This window comes from Lactuca serriola, chromosome 4, assembly GCF_051521515.1.
Source record: "Lactuca serriola cultivar US96UC23 chromosome 4, Lser_US96UC23_V15, whole genome shotgun sequence".
NCBI lineage: Eukaryota > Viridiplantae > Streptophyta > Magnoliopsida > Asterales > Asteraceae > Lactuca > Lactuca serriola.
The window spans coordinates 376390106-376411924 of record NC_136411.1 but is presented as its reverse complement, the minus strand read 5'-3'; the positions used below and the strand labels follow the sequence as shown (position 1 = coordinate 376411924).

The following is a 21819-nucleotide window of genomic DNA, read 5'->3' as shown; positions in this document are numbered from 1 at the left end:
GAATTGTTTAAAAAGGTTTAAATCAATAGCAAAACGAATAAGAAGAATCAAATAGGCAGAAAGATAAAAGTTTCTCCATTCTAAGAAGAAGGGAGAGTGGTTTTTATGCTTTATGATAGGTCTTAATGATTAAGAACCATATCTCAATTGATCCTCTAAGTGAGACTTAGTACAATTGTATGTTTAAGAAGAGGAATCAAGGATTGAAGAAATGGTTAAATCAAGAAGTCTATCATACTTCGTTCAAATAACAAGTCTTAAAGTTAAGATTGTGACAATGAGTGAAAAGTATTAAGAAGGTTTATAACATTCATCAAATGTGTAAAGTTGTGATGTCTTGGATAAGACAAAGACCAACTAGGACCAATTTATGAAGAGTTTTGATAAAAGCTACACTAACTCTTGAATATTTGTTTGTCAAGAAATGTTTTGACAAGAGAATCTTATATGTCAAGGAGTCAGTGGGAGTCTTAATGGTCTTGAAAGGTTTCAAGAACAAATCAAATAAACCTTATTGATCATCACTAGCACAAGAGTTGAGGTTTACAACCTATCGTGTTGACATTATTTTGTTTCTATGCCATTCCAATTGAGTTAATTATGCATGTGAGTTCTATGAGTTCTCATTTTGAACGCATAAAAGGCAAGGCACCTTAATCAATGAAAGGTACATTGATAGGAAAGGGTGAGTTGCTTAACTACTTGGAAGACATGGTGGGCAGTTGTGCTACCATAAGGCAAGAAATCAAGATTAAGAAAGTTCGGTCCATATGAGTTTGAATTTGTCGTAAACTTTGGTTTTAACAAATTCACATGGATAGGAACACATACACCATTAAAATCTAAGTGTCATAAGATTTCCTCCTTCATGAAAATGATTGTGAGGAAATGCTTTCACTAAGAAAGATTTTAAGAAGATAGTGATTGTAAAATTGCATTCTCGAATTCGATTATGGTTACGGTATCCCTTTCCATGATTTGAATTGTGAGGTTTGGCAATTAGTCTTAATTGTTTAGACACACATATGAACTATCTAAGGCAAAGGTGTATAAGTTTAAGAGGCCTTGATAAAAGATTATCAAAGCATTAAGTATTAGAAACATGGACTTAAGAAATTCAATAGGTATTGTTTTTCTGAAAGTTAAGATGTTTATGAATACATGTCGAAGCTAGTGGGAGCATAGGTGTTATGTTTTTATAATAATCATCATGATAGTGGGAGCATAAATGTTATGATTGTATGATTATTAAGGCACGTATTGCAAGTTGGAAATATTAATTATAGAAAACAAGAGTTATACCTTACAAAGTCGTAAGGGTTGTAAAGTGGTTTTGCTATAATTAAGGGAGAGAATATTATGCTTCATTTCAAATCTAAAGGCTTAGGTTGTGAAATGTTAATAACTTAGTCAAAGAAACATAGTGTGTTCTTAAAATTTCGATTATGATTACGGCATTCCTCTTCACAATTCGAATCTTGAGAACATAGCAAATAAAACATTATGCGTCGTGTCCCATACGCTTCGGGTATAGGATCGATTGCAAATGCTCTAATGTTTGACCATTCTAAAATTTTCCAAATGTCTAGCGCATTTAGAGGAAAAAGGGACTAGAATCGGTTTTGACTAAAATAATTAAACAACTATCAAAGGACAATCCAAAGTTCGACGAGGATTGGTTGCTTGTGAGTAGTTGGAAGCATGGTATTGAATGGACCATATCGACATTATTATGAATAGAAAAGATTCTATTAAGAATGAGTTGTCATATGGAAAATATGGAAATGTTTCCATATTGGATGGACCATATCAACTTCATTACGAATAGATAAGATTCTATTAAGAATGAGTTGTCATATGGAAAATATGGAAGCGTGTCCATATTGGGAATTGAATATTGAAAATATATGTCTAGATTAGAAACTTTTATGCAAAAGGATGTTCAAAGAATGTACTTTGAGTGAGAGACATCATATCTAAGGAATTGTCTTGTAACAATCTCCGTTAGAGGACTTTGTAATATCATTGGCAATAGTCTTTGTGACTTTGGTGCAGTGACATTACGAAAGGATCATTACATAGGATGTTAGAATCTAGCATATTTTATAAGTAACAAGAATTTGATATTCTTACACTTATGAAAAAGGATTTGGAGTTGTGAAATGAGAATGATTGGAAATGTGTTCAATTTGATCTATTTCACAAAGTAAGAACCATAGATAAACATTGTGTGCATGCTAAGAGCATGGGACAAGTGTAATAATTCAAGTAAGAAGTTGATTACCCAAAACGACAAATAATGAGTAATCGATATGATGATAAATAAAAGGAGTTTTATTTATACTCAAAGGTTTGAGGCCATATGGGATTAGTATTATTCTTGTGTTTCACTTTGCATGTTTTGACTTCCTGAATAATTTAATTGGTTAAGAACAGTCAAATTATTCAAACGGGCCACAGTCGTGCATATGTTGGAAGTAGATATGAATGAAGACTGTCGTGAATTGGTGTGTGGATTGTCTAAAAGAGTATTAGACATAAGCAAATGTTTGCTGCAACGTTCATGAGTGCTTATGAATATGATTTGAGCATTGGATTAAACCCACGCTCACTTAGATCACTCCATGGATTGTATCACGAGTGATTGGTGAGACGATAACATCTTATATTCTTGAAACCGAGATGTGTGAGTTGTATCTTGCAAATCGGTTGCACATTGATAATATGTAAACGCACTAGTAACTTGGTGTTATAAAACATATTGTTGTGTGTGGTTCGGTGAGTGAGTGCAAGCGAGCATTGAATCAAAGTTTATCCGTTCCTTTTATTCAAAGTAGGATAAAAGCGATATCTTTGGGCCCCTCGATGGTTTAGTGATGACAATCGTAAATGCTCGGCCGGGCTAGGGCTAATTTGATTTGTTCAATTAGTCAGTCGTCATAAATCGGAAATCGAGAAATAGTACAAAGAGAATGATTTGAAATCATATCTCATATGATATCTAAAATGGAGGAATATATGATCCCTTATCTAAGGACACGCGTATCTGATAGGATCAGAGTTGACAGCAGGCTTTGGAAAGCTATGATTGCAGATCAGGATCTGAAGTCATACGCATAATAGTTATTAGACTTATCCAAGTGGGAGACTGTTGGATTAGTGTCTAAGTCCATAACTATTTTGGTATGTGCTTGACCCGATGGTGCATGGTCCTTTTGGGTTGCCTTCACCAAAGCAACTTGATAGGATGAATAATGGAGAGAAAGGATTAAATATGATTTATTAATATATTATGGGAATAATATATTAAAGGAGAAATCATATTGTTTAATTAATATTAGTCAATAATTAATTGGTAATTAGTTTTGTGACTAAAAGAGATTAATTAAACTTAAGGGACTGGAATTGTAATTATAAGATAATTGCAATTTGGGCCATGGATTGTCTTATATTAAGGAGTGGACGAATTCTATGGGGAAACCCATGAGAAATCGTCCAAGCCCTTAAGGAAAGGGATCCATGGGTTGCTTAGGGCTTAAGCATCCAAATTAGGGTTTCCTTATTAGATAACCCTAATAGCCTCCTATATATAGATCCCTTAAGGACCAAAAACGTGGCTAAGCTTTGTTATAGGGTTTCACATGTTTTTGGGCAGCCTCCATCCTCTCTCCTCTTCATCCTCTTGCTTATGGGGTTTGTGAACCATTAGAGGAGTGACATTTGTGACTCTAAGCTTTCTAAAGTCAATACAAGGAGATTTGGGATTATTATTGCTACATAACAATCAAGGTAACATCTTAAACCTATTCTCATGTTAATATGATTACTTGAATGCTAGAATTAGGGTTTATAGTCTTGGATAACTTGCATGTACAATAGAGAAACCTAGATCCAAGCATTAGGGTTTGTATGAGCACATAGGATGTTCTTATGACCAAAACCCATCAGTTCCAACGAAGCATTATCAATGACATATTAGCTGCAACATATCACCAATAAAAGGTAATTACGGTAACTCTTGATACCTTTAGAGCGACATATGTCGCCCGTTATGACCTTAAATCTTGTAGTGAAAGCAAATATACTTTTTAAATCTTAAAAATTAAACCCTACACCCATATAAAATAATATAATGAAATTTATTAAGAAGCCATGAAATGGAGAACATAACAGTGTGATTTACCAAGGTAAAAGAATTCATTATGGGTAATGACTTGAAAAGGTAAGGAAGTTTCAATTTTGTTCGGATTTAATCATTGAACTTTTTTCATGCTTGATTTACCCCTGAATTACAGGAAATTGATCATTGTAACACCCGGTTCCCGGTACATATTTTAAATTTAAATAATTGCATGTTTTACATTGGGACTCAACGAGTTGGAGGACCAACTCGTCGAGTAGACTAGACTTTGGATGCGGGTTTTAAGTAACCTACTCGACAAGTCGGGAGCCTGACTCGACGAGTAGGTATGTATGGATGAAACCCTAATATTTAGGGTTTGCACCCTATTTAAACGCCTTATCTTGTCCCCATCCAGTCTTCATCGTCTCTCATAGTCCAGAAAAGCCCTAGCTTGAAACCCTAAAGCATTTGGAGTGTTCTTGAGCCATTTTTATGTGTTTTTGGCGGTTTGAAGCTTGAAGAAAGAAATGGAAGCTTGGGGGTTCCAGAAGAAGCAAGTATATCCAGAGGTTTTGCTTCATAACCAGCTCATTCAAGGTAAAAAGCTTCAACCTTGACCATCTATCTCTTAGATCTCTAGTTGGGGTTCATTTCTACCTTTTCTAAGCTTTAGTAGAACCAACTTCGGGGTTTAGTGGTTCTAAAGGGGTAGAACTTCAGATTTGGAACCATTGAGGATTCCCATGGCATAAAGGTGCCAACTTTATGGCCATGGGAGTTTCATGAATCATATAACCTCATTTTAGGGCCATTTAAGCCAAATACCCCCATGCATGAACGTCAAGTTTGTAACTTTACATGTAATAGGGACCCTAGGAGGTCAAATCTATGTTCTGGATGCGTTGAGCCGGACTAAAATCGACTATATGGACATGGACTTTGGGGGACTCAGCGAGTCGGGGTGTGGTTCCCCAAACTTGTTGGCTTCTGATCGAACTGGTTAATTCTAGAAGAGGACTCAACAAGAGGGATGTGAATATGGACCGGAAGATAATGGAACTCGACGAGTTGAAGAACAGAACTCGACGAGTTCAAGGCTACGTCCTAACTGCATGAAGACGAACTCGACGAGTTCATGGAGAACTCGGCAAGTCCAGGACTAGTTGTGCCATCTTGCATGATGAAGGACTCGATGAGTTCAAGGATGAACTCGGCGAGTCAGTTGTAGAAGGTCCCGACCTTGTTTAAAGGAGAACTCGACGAACTCTTGAAAGACTCGACAAGTAGGGTCGAAGTTTTAGCGTTCTAAGGATTATGGAACCCGGCGAGTTGAGTCAACCAGATGTTGACTTTGACTAAGGTGTTGACTTTGACTTTGACTTTGACCTGAGTTGACCCTTGAAAGGGGTATGAGTATGAAATGGTGATTAAGGAAGGTTGTTATGTGTAGGAGTTTGAGGGGAGTCGGTTCCAACGCCGAGGACAGTTCAGTTACTATAGGATATTGAGGTGAGTTACCTTCCAGTAGAAGTGGGTCTAAGGTACCAAGGTCGGCCCACTAGTAAGAGTTATAGTAGAGATAATTGTATTCATGATAATTATCTGATATGTTTGTCTCTATATGATTATGTTCTAGCATGATATGATGTTATGTGATAGCAGATAGTAAGGGGAATAGTCCTCGTGATACGGTCGTAAGGACCGAAGGGTAGGTCGAGCACCCTAGATATGTCTGACAATATGTTTATGCTATGTTATTATGTGGTAGTAGTAGGGTGAAATAGTCCCCGTAGCCGGTTGAGATCAAATGAAGGGTAGGTCGGCGCCCCATAATTGCCAGACAGGGTAGGTCGGGCACCCCAGAATGGCCTGACAGGGTAGGTCAAGCACCCTAGAAATGCTTGACATGGGTAGGTCGGGCACCCCAGAATTGCCTGGCAGTATGTGGTATAATGGGGGAACTCACTAAACTTTGTGCTTACAGTTTTCAGTTTTGTTTCAGGTACCTCTTCAGTGAAGGGGAAGGAACCGACGTGGTAGCAGCGTATCACGCACACATGACTTCCACATTATGATGTTCTTGGGGTTGTACTTTGACACTATTATTATTCCCGACATGTTTTATGATATTTGAATTATGGAATGTTATGATATCAATGATGTTTTTCAGAAAAAAAAAATTATAAGCTACTTAATTAAATATGAAATTTTTGGTCTTAAAAATTGGGATGTTACAATATTTTACCCTTATAACCGGTTAAAATGTAAAAATTTCAAATAATTCAAGGTAATCAAGCACCAAAATAAATTCGCTAACTAAATATGAACAAAATTGAAAGTTTGTTACCTTGTCAAATCATTATCTCTAGAAATATTTGTTAACCAAAATAGAAAAATTAAAAGTTTGTTATTTTAAAGTGGATATCTTGAAAGAGAATATGATCGAATTTGATTATTATTATTATTATTATTATATATATATATATATATATATATATATATATATATATATATATTAAAATTCTTCTACCTTAGCTCCAGTAACTTTTCTAAGAATTTGACAAAAATGGTCCTTCCTTTATATATATGCATGTTCTTTTTTTTTTTCTTAATTTTTTTTAATTTTTTATCAATTTTGCCCTTATTCTTTAGTCATTTTGATACCTTTTGTCATTCCAATCAAAATTTTTATATTTTTTAGAAACCTTTTAACATTTTTAACATTCAACGTGTGGCCACAAAACTTTAAGGAATTGACAACTTTGGCCGCTTTTCTAAAAACTTTCTAATTTCAACCCTTTAATTTTTTAGTCATTTTGACATTTTTGGTCCTTACAATCTAAACTTTTATATTTTTTTATAAAAAACACAAAAAGACGGCCCGGGGCAAAGTCCGGGTTTGTCCTCATATTTAACTTTTATTGTCTTTTCCTGTCCGTTGCACTTTCTGTCGGCTCTCATTTTCTTCTTTTGATATATTTTTTATATATTGGTCCGCATATTTATTTTTTTGTTTTTTTCCTGCCTCTATCTATTCGTCTTCGTCTGTGAAAAATTAGGGGTCGAATTATCCCACCTGCATCTTTTAACAAAAACAACACTCAAATCAGACGCACACGGCCCATGCGGAGCATGGGCAACATATCTGGTTATTATTATTATTATACCGCATGGGCAACATATCTTCTTATTATTATTATTATTATTATTATTATTATTATTATTATTATTTTGCAATTAGCTAGGTTAAAGATACACTAAATGCATGTTCTTCAAAAGAAGAAAAAAGCAAAGACCTCACCTGATTGTCGCTCATGTGATGGCTTTGGTTAAACAATACTCGTTTTTAAGATAAACTACAAAAGTAGAATCCTATCCCAAAGACTTTTGTTGTGGTGTAATGATTTCTTATTAGTTAATAGTTATTCAAGATTGGTAAAGTGATTTGTGTACCAAAACAGGTGAAGGGTGAGTGGATTTGGTAGGCTTATGAGTTTATCCTTTCAAACCTCACCAACTTTTCCTAATATTATCATTGTTTTGTGATTTGATTCTTCTTTCTCTCGTACTTCTTGACTTGATCATATGACCAACTTTGACCTCTTTCTATTGATATCCCACCTCTTAGGATACAAATATTGTACCATATGATGAAATAGTTGTACCCATATCAATTGTAATTTGTGATGGAACATAAAAATAAAAATGAAATAAAATATCAGTTACTATAATATACAAGCAAGGTAAAAAAATGCTCTTTTTTGTTGATGCATGAATAAATGATTCATTTATTTCTTACAAAAATATGAACCGAAAAGAGAAAATTCTAGCAAAACGAATATACTCGAAATTACATCGGTTGCAATAAAATTGTTATCATTTGAGAAATGAATAGTCAAACCGGAATTAGACCGGAGGGTATGGGAGGGAAGCTTCCCTCACTTTTTGTGGGCCAACCCTCATTTCCCTCATTTTTTTTCCCTCACCTAAAACCCAAAGAATTGGTGGGAAACCATTCCCTCACTTTTTTTTATTAAATGAAATTAATTTTTTTTTATGATTTATAATTTTTAAATTAATACTAAACATAAAATTTAATTAAAAATAAAAAGCATTTCATTAAATTAAAATAAAACTTACATTAAACCTAAAATTTAAAAAACTAGAAAATTAAATAAAAAAACTAACTAAAAATCAAACAAACCAACAACGACCTACGAAAAATATTTTTTCAAAATTTTTTTCCCTCTTATTCATCACAAGCTCGAGACCGGCCCCGAGAGATGATCGATATTTTCCATCAAAAACTTCATATCCTCCATTTCTTGTCTCTCCGACCGCTCATTTTTCCTTGTTTCTTCTTTTTCTTTGTCGAAAGTCAAACGTTCGGAAAAATTAAGATTATATTGATCAAACGACGATGTTATTTTCCGCATTTCGTCAATGTCCCCGCTGAAATCGGATGTACCCGAAGAAGTCCCTTTTCTCTTTCTCTTCGCTTTGTCTCTACCCATTGGGCGGACAATTTCTTCTAGCTCAAGTTCGTCATCCTGATTTAAATCTAGACCGACCTGAGCATCGGAGGAGGTTGTGTAACCACTAGAGCCCGTTTTCGTTCGCTTTGATTGTTGGACTCCAAAAATAAAATCTTGCTCGTACTTTTTCCACCTAGGACTTCGAACAAAAATTTTCCAACAATCGTGCCACTTGAATGGTTTTCCGACTTCTTCAAGGTAAAACTGCAAAGCTTCTTGAAGTATTTGTTCGTCCCCTTGGCCGCTTTTCCGTTGGGTTTTTGGTTGTTGTACAACCCGTTTATTTTTAAAACACCCTTTGTTATTTCTCGAAACTTCAAATTTAGTTGATGTTCCGTACGGTAGTCGTCACCTTTTTCTAGCTCATCTCGAAACCGTTCTAAAATGCGAAACCAAAAATGGTCTCCCGGTTGTGTGCTTCCTTGAATCGAATCTTCAGAAATGTTAGCCCAAGATTTAACCAAAACTAGCTCTTCGTATAGAAGCCATCCAGTCAACTTTTGTCTTCCCGATTGTGCGACACCCTCGCGTGCTTGTTTTTTTCCTTTACGTCTTTGTGGGGGTGGTGTGGGTTGAGTTTCGAGAACCATCTCTTCTTCTTCCGGGTCATCCAACTCGTCGACAAGTTGGCATTGTTGGTGGGTTTGGGTTTGGGTTTGAGTTTGAGTTTGGGTTTGAGGTTGAGGTTAATTTAGCGAGTGTTGATCCGGAAACACAACAAAGTTTGAAAACATTTGCGGTGAAACATTTGGAACTTGCATTGGGTAATATTGTCCAACATTTTGGTATTGAAATTATAGTGAAGATTGAATGAGAGCATCGAGTTGGGGGCGATAAACTCCTTGTGGTGATGAATCGATAGCAAAAATGTTTCGAGAAGGGATGTTTATACTCGAATCATGGGGTTTTTTTTTCCTTCGATCGGAAGGTGGGGTTTGATTGTCGGAATTTTATTTTATTTTATTTTTTTTTAGAAGAAAGTGGAGAGAGTAGAGGAGTTGTGTGAATTTTGTTTGATGGTAAATAGTTGTGTATTTATAGGTGTGTAAAAAGGTTTAAAAAAAACAAAAAAAATGGGTTTAAATCCATTTAGCCGTTTCAGCCCAAAAAAAATAATTATTATTTTTTTTACCGTTGAATAACGGTTGAATTTATTAAAAAAAAATCATCGAATCACAGCAGGAGAGAGAACGCGGGAGAGGTTTCTCTCACCCATTCCCGCACCACCGTTCCCCACGCCGACGGTTCGGTGTTCCATCGGGTGGGAACCTCTCCGCGACAGTTTCCTGCTCCCACTTCGTCCGGCCTTATCGATATCAACTCGCTTGGACTCCTATATTTCAACTTTCCCCTAATTTGAATGATTTTTATGTTTACATTATTAACTTATTATATTGTCTTCATTGTTATTGGAGAAATATACGATAAGTATTTATAATTACAAATATTACAAAGAATAAGATAGCAAATGATTTTTCACTCTAGAAATTAAATATCCTCCGACATTTTATTTTCTATTTATCCTTTTAGCATATGAAATTTTCTATTTATCCTTTTACCATATGAAATGTTTGCATGTGTCACATTTAATAACATATTTAATGAATTTGATAATGTTTTAATCCATTTATCACCATTTAATGTGGATAGGAGGATAGTAGGAAGAAAATATAAAATGATATTTAATTTCTCTTTTCACTATTAAAATATGATTTTATAAGGAGTTTAAAAATTCTACCAAATATAGCAACATTCTTTATAAGTAGATTATCTTATTTGTAAAACCTATTTTCTCCTCGTATTATTTGGTTATTGTTGCTTTTGCTAAAATGTATATGCTTGTTTCCATCAAAGTACAACTTTTTATGTAGGATGTACAATTAGACATGACGATTTTTAGCCATAGGTATGGATTTCATATAGCTATGATGTTAACCAAAGTGTTTGTTTTTGGTGGAAAAGACAAAATTGCCCATTGGTTTAACAAGAGAGGACAAATGAATCAAGAGGCACCTTACCTGGGATTCAGTATCTAAGTTTAGGTGAAAAATGGTCCCAAACAATCTTAATTTAATTTAATTATGAAAGGATTTTTATTTGATTTTCCAATAAGGGAGGGACAATTTTGCCCAGCTGTTATAAGCTAAGGCCATTGGGACATTTTTGTCATTTTTCAAAATTAAGGCATCTTGTTTCCTTCTTTATGTTTGGTCAATGTCATTCTGTTTTTGTTAGATTCTTTCTCAATTGTCTCTTGGGACCTTTGAGTTATTCAACTTGATTAGAAATTCTTAAACCTCATGATATATGGTGTGCTTTAATTACTTGTACATCATGTATTGAAATTTATATTATTGAAAAGCTTCGCTAATGTTAAAACAAATACACAATGTCATGATTTGGTATATTACTAGTTAAATGCATGTATATGTTAATTCATGTTGTGTCATATGAACTTAAATTCAAAATCTTTTACTTATACTAATGTTTCTGTTTAAAGTATAAAGATCGTTTTTGTAAATGACATTCATGTGAAAAAACTAAAATAAAAAATAAAAATATCGTAGGCGTATGCACACTAGATGATCCATGCATATTGCATAGACACTATTTAAAATAAGCTTGACTAAAATGTATTTTGATGTGTACATTTAACCATATATTAAAGAATTCAAGGGACTAAATTGTGTTTTCATTAGATTCTGAGGGACTAGAAAAGAAAAGTTGAAGTTCTAGTGGGTTACAACAGTAAAACCAAGTATTTTGGTCATGACTGTGTGTCTGTGACATAACCCTGTGTTTATGACATCCACTACCACTGCAATTGTACAACTCGTACAACGCCAGGGTACAAACTACATAGCTTACTTTTTCCCAGACAATTTTGTCTATATATCTGTGTATGCTTTAAAGAGTTTGCACTTTGAACCCTCTATAATTTTGGATCAATCTATTTGGTCTTTTTACACAATCCCACCTACTCCATAAATGAGAAATCCTTAAGCTATTCATTCGTTTAAAAATCCTTTTATCTTTTATTCCCTTTTGCTAAAGATATAAATATTAATGTATATTGTTGTGTATTGCTTTTGTATTGTATGTAGCCCATGTTTGTACATGGTTTAATTAAGCCCAATGCAATTTCTTCTTTGATTAATGAAATTATTATGGGAAAATATTGGGTCCAACTATAGACGATTTGATTTTCTCATCTTGATCATTGGTAACCTAGGACCCTTTCCTTTGAGGGTGTTTGGATAAGAAAAAAAAGGGAGTTTATAGCTTATTGTTTATCCATATTGCTATAAGCTAAGTTTAAATGTTTGGATAGAAAACACTAACTAAAAATCAGCTTATTACGGTGGAAATAAACTAAATAAACTAATTTTAATAAGCATTTCCCTCTTGTTTATAGATTATTGCTTATTTCTAATCCAAACACTTTGCAAAAACTGTTTTCTCTCACCACTAATAACCTAATAAGTTAAAAGTTAATTTATCGAAACACCCTCTTCTTTCCATTCAATTCACCGTCATATCAGCTCCACGTTAGATTCTTTTTTCTCCTCTCTCTCTTTTCCATCTTTCCGAACTCACAATACATGAAAATCCTATTTTTTTCAATCTACTCAACCCACTAATTAAACAAATACAAAACAACTAAAGTAAAAGCCTTAAATCATGTGGAGAGAGAGAGAGAGAGGGGGTTAGTGAAACCACAAAAACAACCCATCACTCTCAACCCTCCCAACCCACTGAGAAGGGAGTGGTCTCTTGGAGTTACCACAGGTAACTCCCCCTCTTTTTGTCAAGACTCTGTCCCCCTTCATTTAATTAGACTTAAATATGTTTCATTGAAGGCAATATAGTTCTAATTTGTTGACATTTACTTCATTTAATTAGAACCGATTTTTGTAAATAATAACCAACTTGAATATATTTTCTGAGTGAAACTTTTTACGAAGTTAGTATGTTCTTGATGATTTCATACTTTTGTGATTATATATTAATGTTTAAACAAAGTTGCAGCCTTTCTTGATGATATCATTTTGAGATACGTATTCGAAGTGTTATAAAATGTTTTATTTGTCAAATCTCTTAAAAATCATTCATGTAAAAAGGGTGGTTGAACTTGTTCAAATCGCTAAAATATCCCTCATATAACCTATAGTCCTATAAGCTTTAAAAGAAGCTTAACAATATTTCTTCCATTTTTATAATTAATATAAGCTTCTTTAAAAATTCTAATATAAAATTAGATTTTTTATATCATGCCATTCTTAAATATGTTAGAAATGTACACTATGAAATTCTAGTCGGGGAACTACATTTTTTTTGATTTTGTCAATCTTAAATATGTTAGAATGTAGGTGTGGATTTAAAGAAAAAAGTATTTTTCGTTTTAAATAAAAGTATATTTGAAAATGTATTTTGTTAGTGGATCATGGAATTACTAGACAATGATATCAAAGGATGGTTAACAAGTACAAATGTACAATCGTTTTTTCTATTTCTATAATTAATTGACATGTATAATTTTATCAAGTCATATTCAATGTATGAATGGAAAGAAAAAAAAATCTTTATATTAAAAGTATATTTCTCTAGTGGATCATGGAATCATCAAATCAATAAATGTCACAAAATCTAACCATCACCCCACCCACCTCTAGGCACACCCCCACCCCCTACCCCCTACCCCTACCTTTACCCCCTCAAAAAAATAAAAAATAAAGTAAAAATAAAATTAGCAACTTCAAGGTGTTAAGCTACTTTGAGATTCTCAAATTCTATGTATTTTTTCCTTAAACAAAGATGGTCTTTGTGAGTATATTGAATGGCCAAACTCAGGGAATGTTTGATTCCTCATTGTCTACATATTATAAACAAATGAAGAATCCATCAACAAACTATAAAAACACAAGAACACATATCTAGACTATAACATGACTAGTGATCATAAAACACATAAATTTAACATTTTGTTATTTGTCCTCTTGATTATTTTAGTTTTCCCAAAAAAAATTACTACTCTTGGAGATATCATCAAATAAATTTATCTTTATCCTATTGTCGTTTTGTTTCATGTGGAGTAGTTCATCAATTAACTATTTATCTTGCAGAAATATTAACAAAAGGATTGTAATTTGAAGAGTTTGTCATTTTCATCCAAAATCTTTTGTTCTCATAAAACTAATGCATGTTAATTACGAAAAAAAATAAAAAAAAATCAACATATTATCATTTTAGCAATAGCAAATTCTAAAAACCATTATCTTTTAGATAATAGTATGGTTTACCACTTGAATATTATTATGTATTCAATAAAACAATAAAAAAATTAATATTTTGTAAGTTTAACATTATTGACTTATTGACCGGTTAATTTGGACAATTACCGGTGAAATTTAATAGTATAACTATATTTCACAACGAGTTTTTAGGTTCTAACTTTTAAGAAAAAAATTGAGTTAATAAAACATCGTTGGGAAATAAAAACTTAAACTTTTTTTAAACAAAAATATTTGAATCACAAAGTTATTTCAAACAATAGTTTTTAGCTTTTTAGATTTATTTTATATGTACGTTTACATATTTCAAAAAATTATATCTATTTTTTTCCAAATATTTTCATAATAATAAAAATTATATATTTGAACTTTGTGTTACCAAATAATTTTGCTAAACATACAGATATATCAAATTGGTTAATTTAGAAAAAAAATTAAAGACATTCTAAAGGTTTAATTGAAAAAAATAAACTACTAATGTTTAAACCACATAAAATATCTAAAAATATAACTAATTTGTTTTTTTCTTAATTTTTTTTATTAATTCATACAACAACACGATATTTACAATTCTAATATAACAAACCCAAATTATGTAAAACTTTATATTAAAAAATAGCTTTTATGAATTGATCAAACAAAAAGAACCCTTAAAATAGTAAAATTTGAACTTGTTTATATTTTTCTTTTTCCCTTAATTCATGCCCCATGAGACATGAGGCAAAGACAGGCGTGCCAATTCTCTTTATGCTACAAAAAAACAACACCAAACGCCTCAGTCTGCTTTTTCTTGGTTCTTTCAGATTCTTGTGGAAATTGTTTATCATCATCATCAAATTTCAAAACCCAAAACCATAAAGCTCAAAAATCACACAACAATCACAAATCCCACTCAATTAATCCTCCAAAGTCCAAACATCGATCTTCTATTCAATCGATTCATTCAAACTTTGATTGAAATGAGAGTACAACGAGTAAAAACACCTTCCTTCTTTCTTCTCTTTCTATCGTTTTGGGGTTGTTCATACGCCTTACTTTCGCCAAAAGGCGTCAACTTCGAAGGTATATAAACGATAAATCCACTTCGTTTCAATGAAATCTCGTTCGTAAATGGTTAAAAATGGAGTTTTTTTCATCTGGGTATTGCGATTTTTGATTTTTTACAGTTCAAGCTTTAATGGGTATCAAAGCTTCATTGTTGGATCCTCATGATGTTCTTGAAAATTGGGATGCTGATGCTGTTGATCCATGTAGCTGGACTATGATCACGTGTTCTTCCGAAAGTTTAGTCATCGGCTTGTAAGTTTCACACACTAAATGTGTATTCGTGTGTGTATAATAATATATATAAAGTATAATAAACATAAATATAAATTATCTCAAAAATTTATCTTGTTTTTCATTATTGATAATACGATTGTTTTTCAGAGGGACACCTAGTCAAAATTTATCTGGCACACTTTCTCCAAGCATTGGCAACTTAACCAATCTTCAGATTGTGTAAGTAATATAAGTATTAATTATTAATTTTTGGTTTCATTTTTTTATTTTATGGTTTAATACTTTAATAAAAATGGTTGATTTTTTGTGTAGATTGTTGCAAAATAACAACATCACAGGGGCAATCCCGGAAGAAATTGGTAAATTGAAGAAGCTTCAAACACTTGATCTTTCGGATAATCATTTCACCGATGAAATCCCATCTTCTTTAGGTCATTTAACAACCCTTCAATACATGTAAGCTTATTTAAATAATATAATATATTAATACCTTTTATATTATCATTGTTCTTGAATTAATTTCAAATTTTGATATTTTTAGGAGGCTAAACAACAATTCTCTTTCTGGGTCAATCCCAGAATCGGTAGCAAACATGACGCAACTTGCATTTGTGTAAAGATTTAATTTCCCAATCTTTTTTTACAATAATTTATAATTCAAATAAATATATAAATACATATTTGTGTATCTATATATAATGTAATTATGTTCATTCACAATAATTTATAAGGAGTCTTTTTGGTGTTATGTAATTATGTTCATTCATTGCAGAGACTTGTCCTTCAATAACTTGAGTGGCCCTGTTCCTAGATTTCCTTCCAAGACCTTTAAGTAAGTCTCTAGATAATTTATAACATAAGGGTATATAAGTAATTTTATTATACACCCTAAATAGACATCTTCATTGCTTTCTTTCTAAATCGATGTTTATTTATTGTAGCATCATTGGGAACCCAATGATGTGCAAAACAGGATCCGACCAACAATGTTATGGAATGACACTTATGCCCATTTCTATGCCATTAAACAACACACAATGTACGATTATAAATTTATAATTAAATTGAATATTTTTTATATATCAATTTAAAGGGTATTACTAATTTTTTTATGGTGTTTTATTTATTTATTTTTTAATTTGTAGCCGAAAACAACTTGGAAAAACGTAAAACTCATAAAATCGCTATTGCTATTGGTACAAGTGTTGGATGCATCTTGTCACTCTTATTTGGAATTGTGTTGATTTGGTGGAGGAAAACTCGTAATTGTGAACTCTCATTTGATGCAGAAGGTTAGTGATTTACAAAATTAAATTTATGATGAAACACAACATATTTCGATCACGTGATTTAACCACTTATTTACTTTCTACATTTATTCATATTTTTAACATTTCAAAAAACCAATGTTTTTGGTTACCTGGTTTTGAAAAAAAAAACGCACAGTTGTGTGGACAACTGATATAAAAATAGTTAAGTAGCTAAATAGTATAAAACTGGAAAATAACTTTATGATTTAGGAATTTTTGTTTTGATAGCAAAATCGGGTAAACACGAAAAATAGACTTTGAAAAATGGTAAGATAATAGTTTAATCATAATAATTAATTGACTATATCAATAAAATCATATAAATACTAGTGATTTTCTGTATTTTTCCTTAAATGTTACTATTTTGATTCATGTTTCATTACAAGAAAATGAAGATGCTTGACTTTTCATGTCAAACTTTTTACGTTTTTAATAATTTTAAACATCGATCTACAATTTGTGATGAATTTTACTTTTGTATTCAAAACATAGCAAACTGTTGTATAAAGTTTAATGTAGTTATAAAAATTCTTCAAATTTAAATACTTTATTCCATTTTTCTGGAACAGTAGTAATCGGTTTTGACTTTTAAGGTTAAACCAATCATTTTTCAAAATCAAGATCAACGAGATTTTTGTGATCGAATTCAACAACCACGATCATATGTTTGTAATTGTTGTATGACTTTGATGTAATTCTGAAAAATTCCTCAAAAAGGCAAAAAAATTGGCTCCAATTTCAAAGTTGAAAATTGTTTACTTTGACTTCAAGGGTAACGTCTAGATCGTAATTTTTCTTTAATCAAATCGGCAATGCAGATAAACATCCGGAAGAAGTTTCACTCGGAAACTTGCGGAAATTTCAACTCCGGGAACTTCAAATCGCAACACACAACTTCAGCAACAAGAACATATTAGGAAAAGGGGGTTTTGGGCATGTCTACAAAGGGATCCTCCACGATGGAACATCGGTGGCTGTCAAGCGGCTGAAAGATGGCGGAGCCGCCGGCGGAGAACGGCAGTTCCAAACAGAAGTCGAAATGATTAGCCTAGCAGTTCACCGGAATCTCCTCCGGTTATACGGATTCTGTATGACTCCGACTGAAAAGCTCTTAGTCTACCCATATATGTCCAACGGCAGTGTCGCTTCTCGCCTCAAGGGTAAACAAACAATCTTCCATGCATTACATGATTGTACACTCTGCATAAATATATGTACTTATTTCTTATGGGTAAAGGGTAATCCTGTCTTTTCAAAATTTCATTGTTTTTGTTCAGTTTCAAGAAATCTTGAAAATTAGAGCAAAAATCAAGACTGATGCACATTTTGCATGGACGCATGTATTTTTCTTCATGGGTAATCTTGTCTTTTCAAAATTTCATCACCGGTAGAATGGTGTACATTTTGCATAGATTATAGATACATGCCCTTTTCTTCATGGGTAATCATGTCTTTTCAGTTTTAACGAGTAGTAGTGTTTAATTTCAAGAATTCTTGAAAACTAAGGCAAAAATCAAGACTGGTGTACATTTTGCATGCATAGAGGTCCTGTCTTTTCAATTTTCATCTGTTAAAACCAGGGGGAAAATAAGATTGATGTTCATTTTGCATGGATACATGTACTTTTATTCATGGGTAATCTTGTCTTTTTGCATTTTTTTCATCACTTGTGTTACTTTCATGAAATCTTGAAAATTAGGGCAAAAATCAAGACTCATGCTTTATGGTGTTGTACCTTTACAGCAAAACCAGTGTTGGATTGGGGCCTTAGGAAGAAAATTGCATTAGGGGCAGGAAGGGGATTGTTGTACCTTCATGAACAATGTGACCCTAAAATCATTCATAGAGATGTCAAGGCTGCAAATATATTACTCGATGACTGTTGTGAGGCGGTTGTTGGTGATTTTGGACTCGCAAAGCTTTTAGACCATCAAGATTCTCATGTCACCACTGCGGTTCGAGGCACCGTGGGCCATATTGCTCCCGAGTATCTTTCAACGGGCCAATCGTCTGAGAAGACAGATGTTTTTGGATTTGGGATCCTTCTGCTTGAACTCATCACGGGTCAACGGGCTCTAGAATTTGGGAAAGCCGCAAATCAAAAAGGAGCAATGCTTGATTGGGTAAGCTCCTGATCTGATACATTGCGGGATTGTATATTTGTACTGTACAATCCCACAATGTATATTTGTAGATTTTCTAACGACGTTTTTGGGGTACCATGGAACCAGAAAATATTCAAAAATATATTTTGGACATTTTCTGGTTGAAAACTCGGTGTTTAAAATTTAATTTTGTAAGTTTTGTTTTGAGTTTATATTATAAATAAGTAACAAATTATTTGATTTTAAACAAAACATTATTGTTACAAAAACTAATATCAAATGGTAAACAATCGAAAATTTATATAATAAATAGTTAATAATTATGTGTCATTTCATATAAAACAATTATTTTTTACCCACATCAACCGTTTGTATTTTGATGCAAAAGGGGATTATGGGCCCTTTTTCTCTGCACAAAATGACAATAAATTCACAATTTAATTTATTGGACCAAAGATATAAGTTTTTTCTAACTTGTACCTTATGCAATAAGAGTTGTAGAATTTGCCCTAAAAGTTGATTTTGATTCTTGGCTAGTTATACCGAAAAGTTCCCAACAAGACATAGTGGACACTTGTTGAATTAGTCTTTGAATGTCTAAAGGAGAGCAACATTATTTTATGGATTCTTAGCTTATCTATTAAGAGTTGTACTTTATGCATTAAGAGTTGTTTTTAGCTCGTTGCACAAAAGTTTGTCCTAAGAAATGTCCAAAATTGCATTATGGATTTATACAAGAGTTGTACCACATTCACTCTATTTTTCTGGCCCAATCAATAGTGCTTTACAGACTTGTACCAAATGTACATCGGTTATTTGACACAGAAGTTTGTGTTAAAGATGCCATGCATTAGTGACTTGTACCTTTTGCATTATGAGTTGTACTACACGCAGTAACAGTTGTACTTCTTGTTTTCAGGTGAAAAAGATCCATCAAGAGAAGAAACTAGACATATTAGTAGACAAAGATTTAAAGAATAATTACGATCGAATGGAGTTGGAAGAGCTTGTAAAAGTGGCTTTGTTGTGTACACAGTATCTTCCCGGCCACCGGCCAAAGATGTCGGAAGTTGTACGGATGCTGGAAGGCGATGGGTTGGCAGAGAGATGGGAAGCTTCACAGGGGATAGAGTCCACCGGAAAGTTCAGAACGCCGGAGCTGTCTTCGTCGGAAAGATATTCTGACCTCACAGACGACTCTTCGTTACTTGGACAAGCCATAGAACTCTCTGGCCCAAGATGAGTTAGTTATGTATTATCAAGTGTATCTATTTTTTTATTATCAAGTTTTAGTTTTAAATTAATTTTTTTAGTTCTTAAAGTCGTTTATTTGTACAAAGTTTTGTCGAGAAAAGCGTGAATTAAATAATATAATTTCTATTTTTTTTTTAATTTTAAAAGTTGACTCAATCCTTAACTTAAAATTTTAACAAAAATAAGTAAATTATGGTCATAAATGAATCGATTGGAAACATATACCTTATCTCAAAATTTGATTAATGTGTAATTAAAAATTTGAGTAAATTATATGGTTTGGATAATTTATGTGTTTTACTTTTTACTTTTATTTACTTGGACGGTTCTATAATGTATTTATGTTGCTCGTTGGGTCCCTATTGAATTAAAAAGACTAGTATATCGTTATAAATTTTTTAAAAAATTTTTAGGTAAATTATACCAATCATCCATCGTGCATATGTCAAAACACATGTTTAGTCCGTATTTTTAAAAATTAACTCGAACCATCCCTGATTTGTCTTAAGTTTGAATGCTTCATACCTCATTAGTTTAAATTTTCACAATTCATCATTTACCCTTCATAAAATGACTATATTACCCTTCATGCTTTATTTTGTATTTATAAAAAAATAGAAAATAAATCTAAACCTTTATTTTAACATTTATTAATAAATTTTAAATAAATAAAATCTTTCAACCCTACCCACCCCACCCATTTATCTACCTTACCCCATTTTCCATCTTCTTGACGAACTTAATTCCCAAAAAATCAAATCTGGCTATCGGACCAACATCTAACACCACCTTGAGATACCTACTGGACCACCATCGTATCTTTCTCACTGCATCTTTCACATCTCCCTTCTTCTCTACAACATCATCTTCAACAGAATGGATTACCCTGTCACTTCAACATCGTGGAGGATTACACTAGCTCATTGTCGGAAAAACAACATCGTCGGTTACTTATATGGGGGAGCATGAGCATCAAAATCTTCTTCTGTGGCTTATAGATGCGACATCTTCTTCTGTCGCCACCACCCACCAACCTTATAACCTCACCTCACCCCATAACTTTTCAAGTTGGAATCGATCATCTTTCTCTCATCTTTTATCTGTGTAGAACTCGTCGGTAGTTTTAGGTGGTTGACAAAATGCAGATCGGTGGTGGTGGTTTTGGGTAGGTTTTTCGGGAGTTGATTGATGGGTTAGCTGTTGATCGTAAAATATATCGGGAGAAAGAAAAAGGAGTGGGTGTGTGTTTGGTTTCATTAACTGTGACATCCTCAAATGCACAGTCATTTTAAAATTTTATATATGCTTATTTAAAAATCAGAGTATCCCTTTGAAGAACAATAATGCGGAATTTGTTCCCAGAAAAACGTGATAAATATATCATCAAAGCATTTCTGAAGAAATGTATTTTATTTATATTAAAACATTGAGATGTCATTGTCAATATATAAACATAAGCATAAATAGACCTTACATTCATTTACACTAATGATTTACATATCCTTTTTTTGGGGTTTTAAACACTATAACACTTCCTAAGTGCACATGCAACCCTAGATACTTTGGATCTATGTTTTCTCTAATTATACATGCAATTTGATTTTCCAAAGCATACATTCTAACTAGCATACAATTTGACAATCGAACAATACAACTAGTTAGATAACTTACCTCTTAGTAGGACTTGTAGTTCTTAGCCTTCAAAAAACTTTAGCACCTCAAGTGTGATGCCTCTAATGGTTCACAAACACCAAATGCAAGAGGAGACTTGAGAGAATAAGTTAGTTGGCTCAAAATCGATTATCACTCTCTTAAAATGATGGGGCCACCGATTTTGGCCATGAGGGGTTCCTTTTATAGTGTTGCAAATGCTAAGGTTACATCCATATATGCAAACCCTAATGCATCATGACATTCCAT

At 32.9% G+C, this 21819-nt stretch overlaps 1 protein-coding gene across 1 annotated transcript; it reads left to right on the top strand.

Annotated features, from left to right (window-relative positions):
• Positions 1-14648: 14648 nt before the first annotated feature.
• On the top strand, positions 14649-20037 carry LOC145097745 (protein CLAVATA3 INSENSITIVE RECEPTOR KINASE 5-like). Its single transcript, XM_079035385.1, has 11 exons — positions 14649-15011; positions 15116-15248; positions 15378-15449; positions 15543-15686; positions 15772-15843; positions 16003-16062; positions 16172-16269; positions 16376-16522; positions 17359-17700; positions 18284-18663; positions 19565-20037. The coding sequence occupies exons 1-11, from the start codon at positions 14909-14911 to the stop codon at positions 19886-19888; spliced, it is 1875 nt and encodes a 624-aa protein (XP_078891511.1). The 5' UTR covers positions 14649-14908; the 3' UTR covers positions 19889-20037.
• The last annotated feature ends 1782 nt before the right edge of the window (positions 20038-21819 follow it).

What these genes read in the sequence shown, in the direction of transcription:
- LOC145097745 (XM_079035385.1), top strand. Translation starts at nt 14,909, where the DNA reads ATGAGAGTACAACGAGTAAAAACACCTTCCTTCTTTCTTCTCTTTCTA. An exon ending in TTAACCAATCTTCAGATTGT is followed by an intron (nt 15,450 to 15,542) that starts GTAAGTAATATA and finishes TTTTTTGTGTAG; the next exon opens with ATTGTTGCAAAATAACAACA. An exon ending in AAGGAGCAATGCTTGATTGG is followed by an intron (nt 18,664 to 19,564) that starts GTAAGCTCCTGA and finishes TCTTGTTTTCAG; the next exon opens with GTGAAAAAGATCCATCAAGA.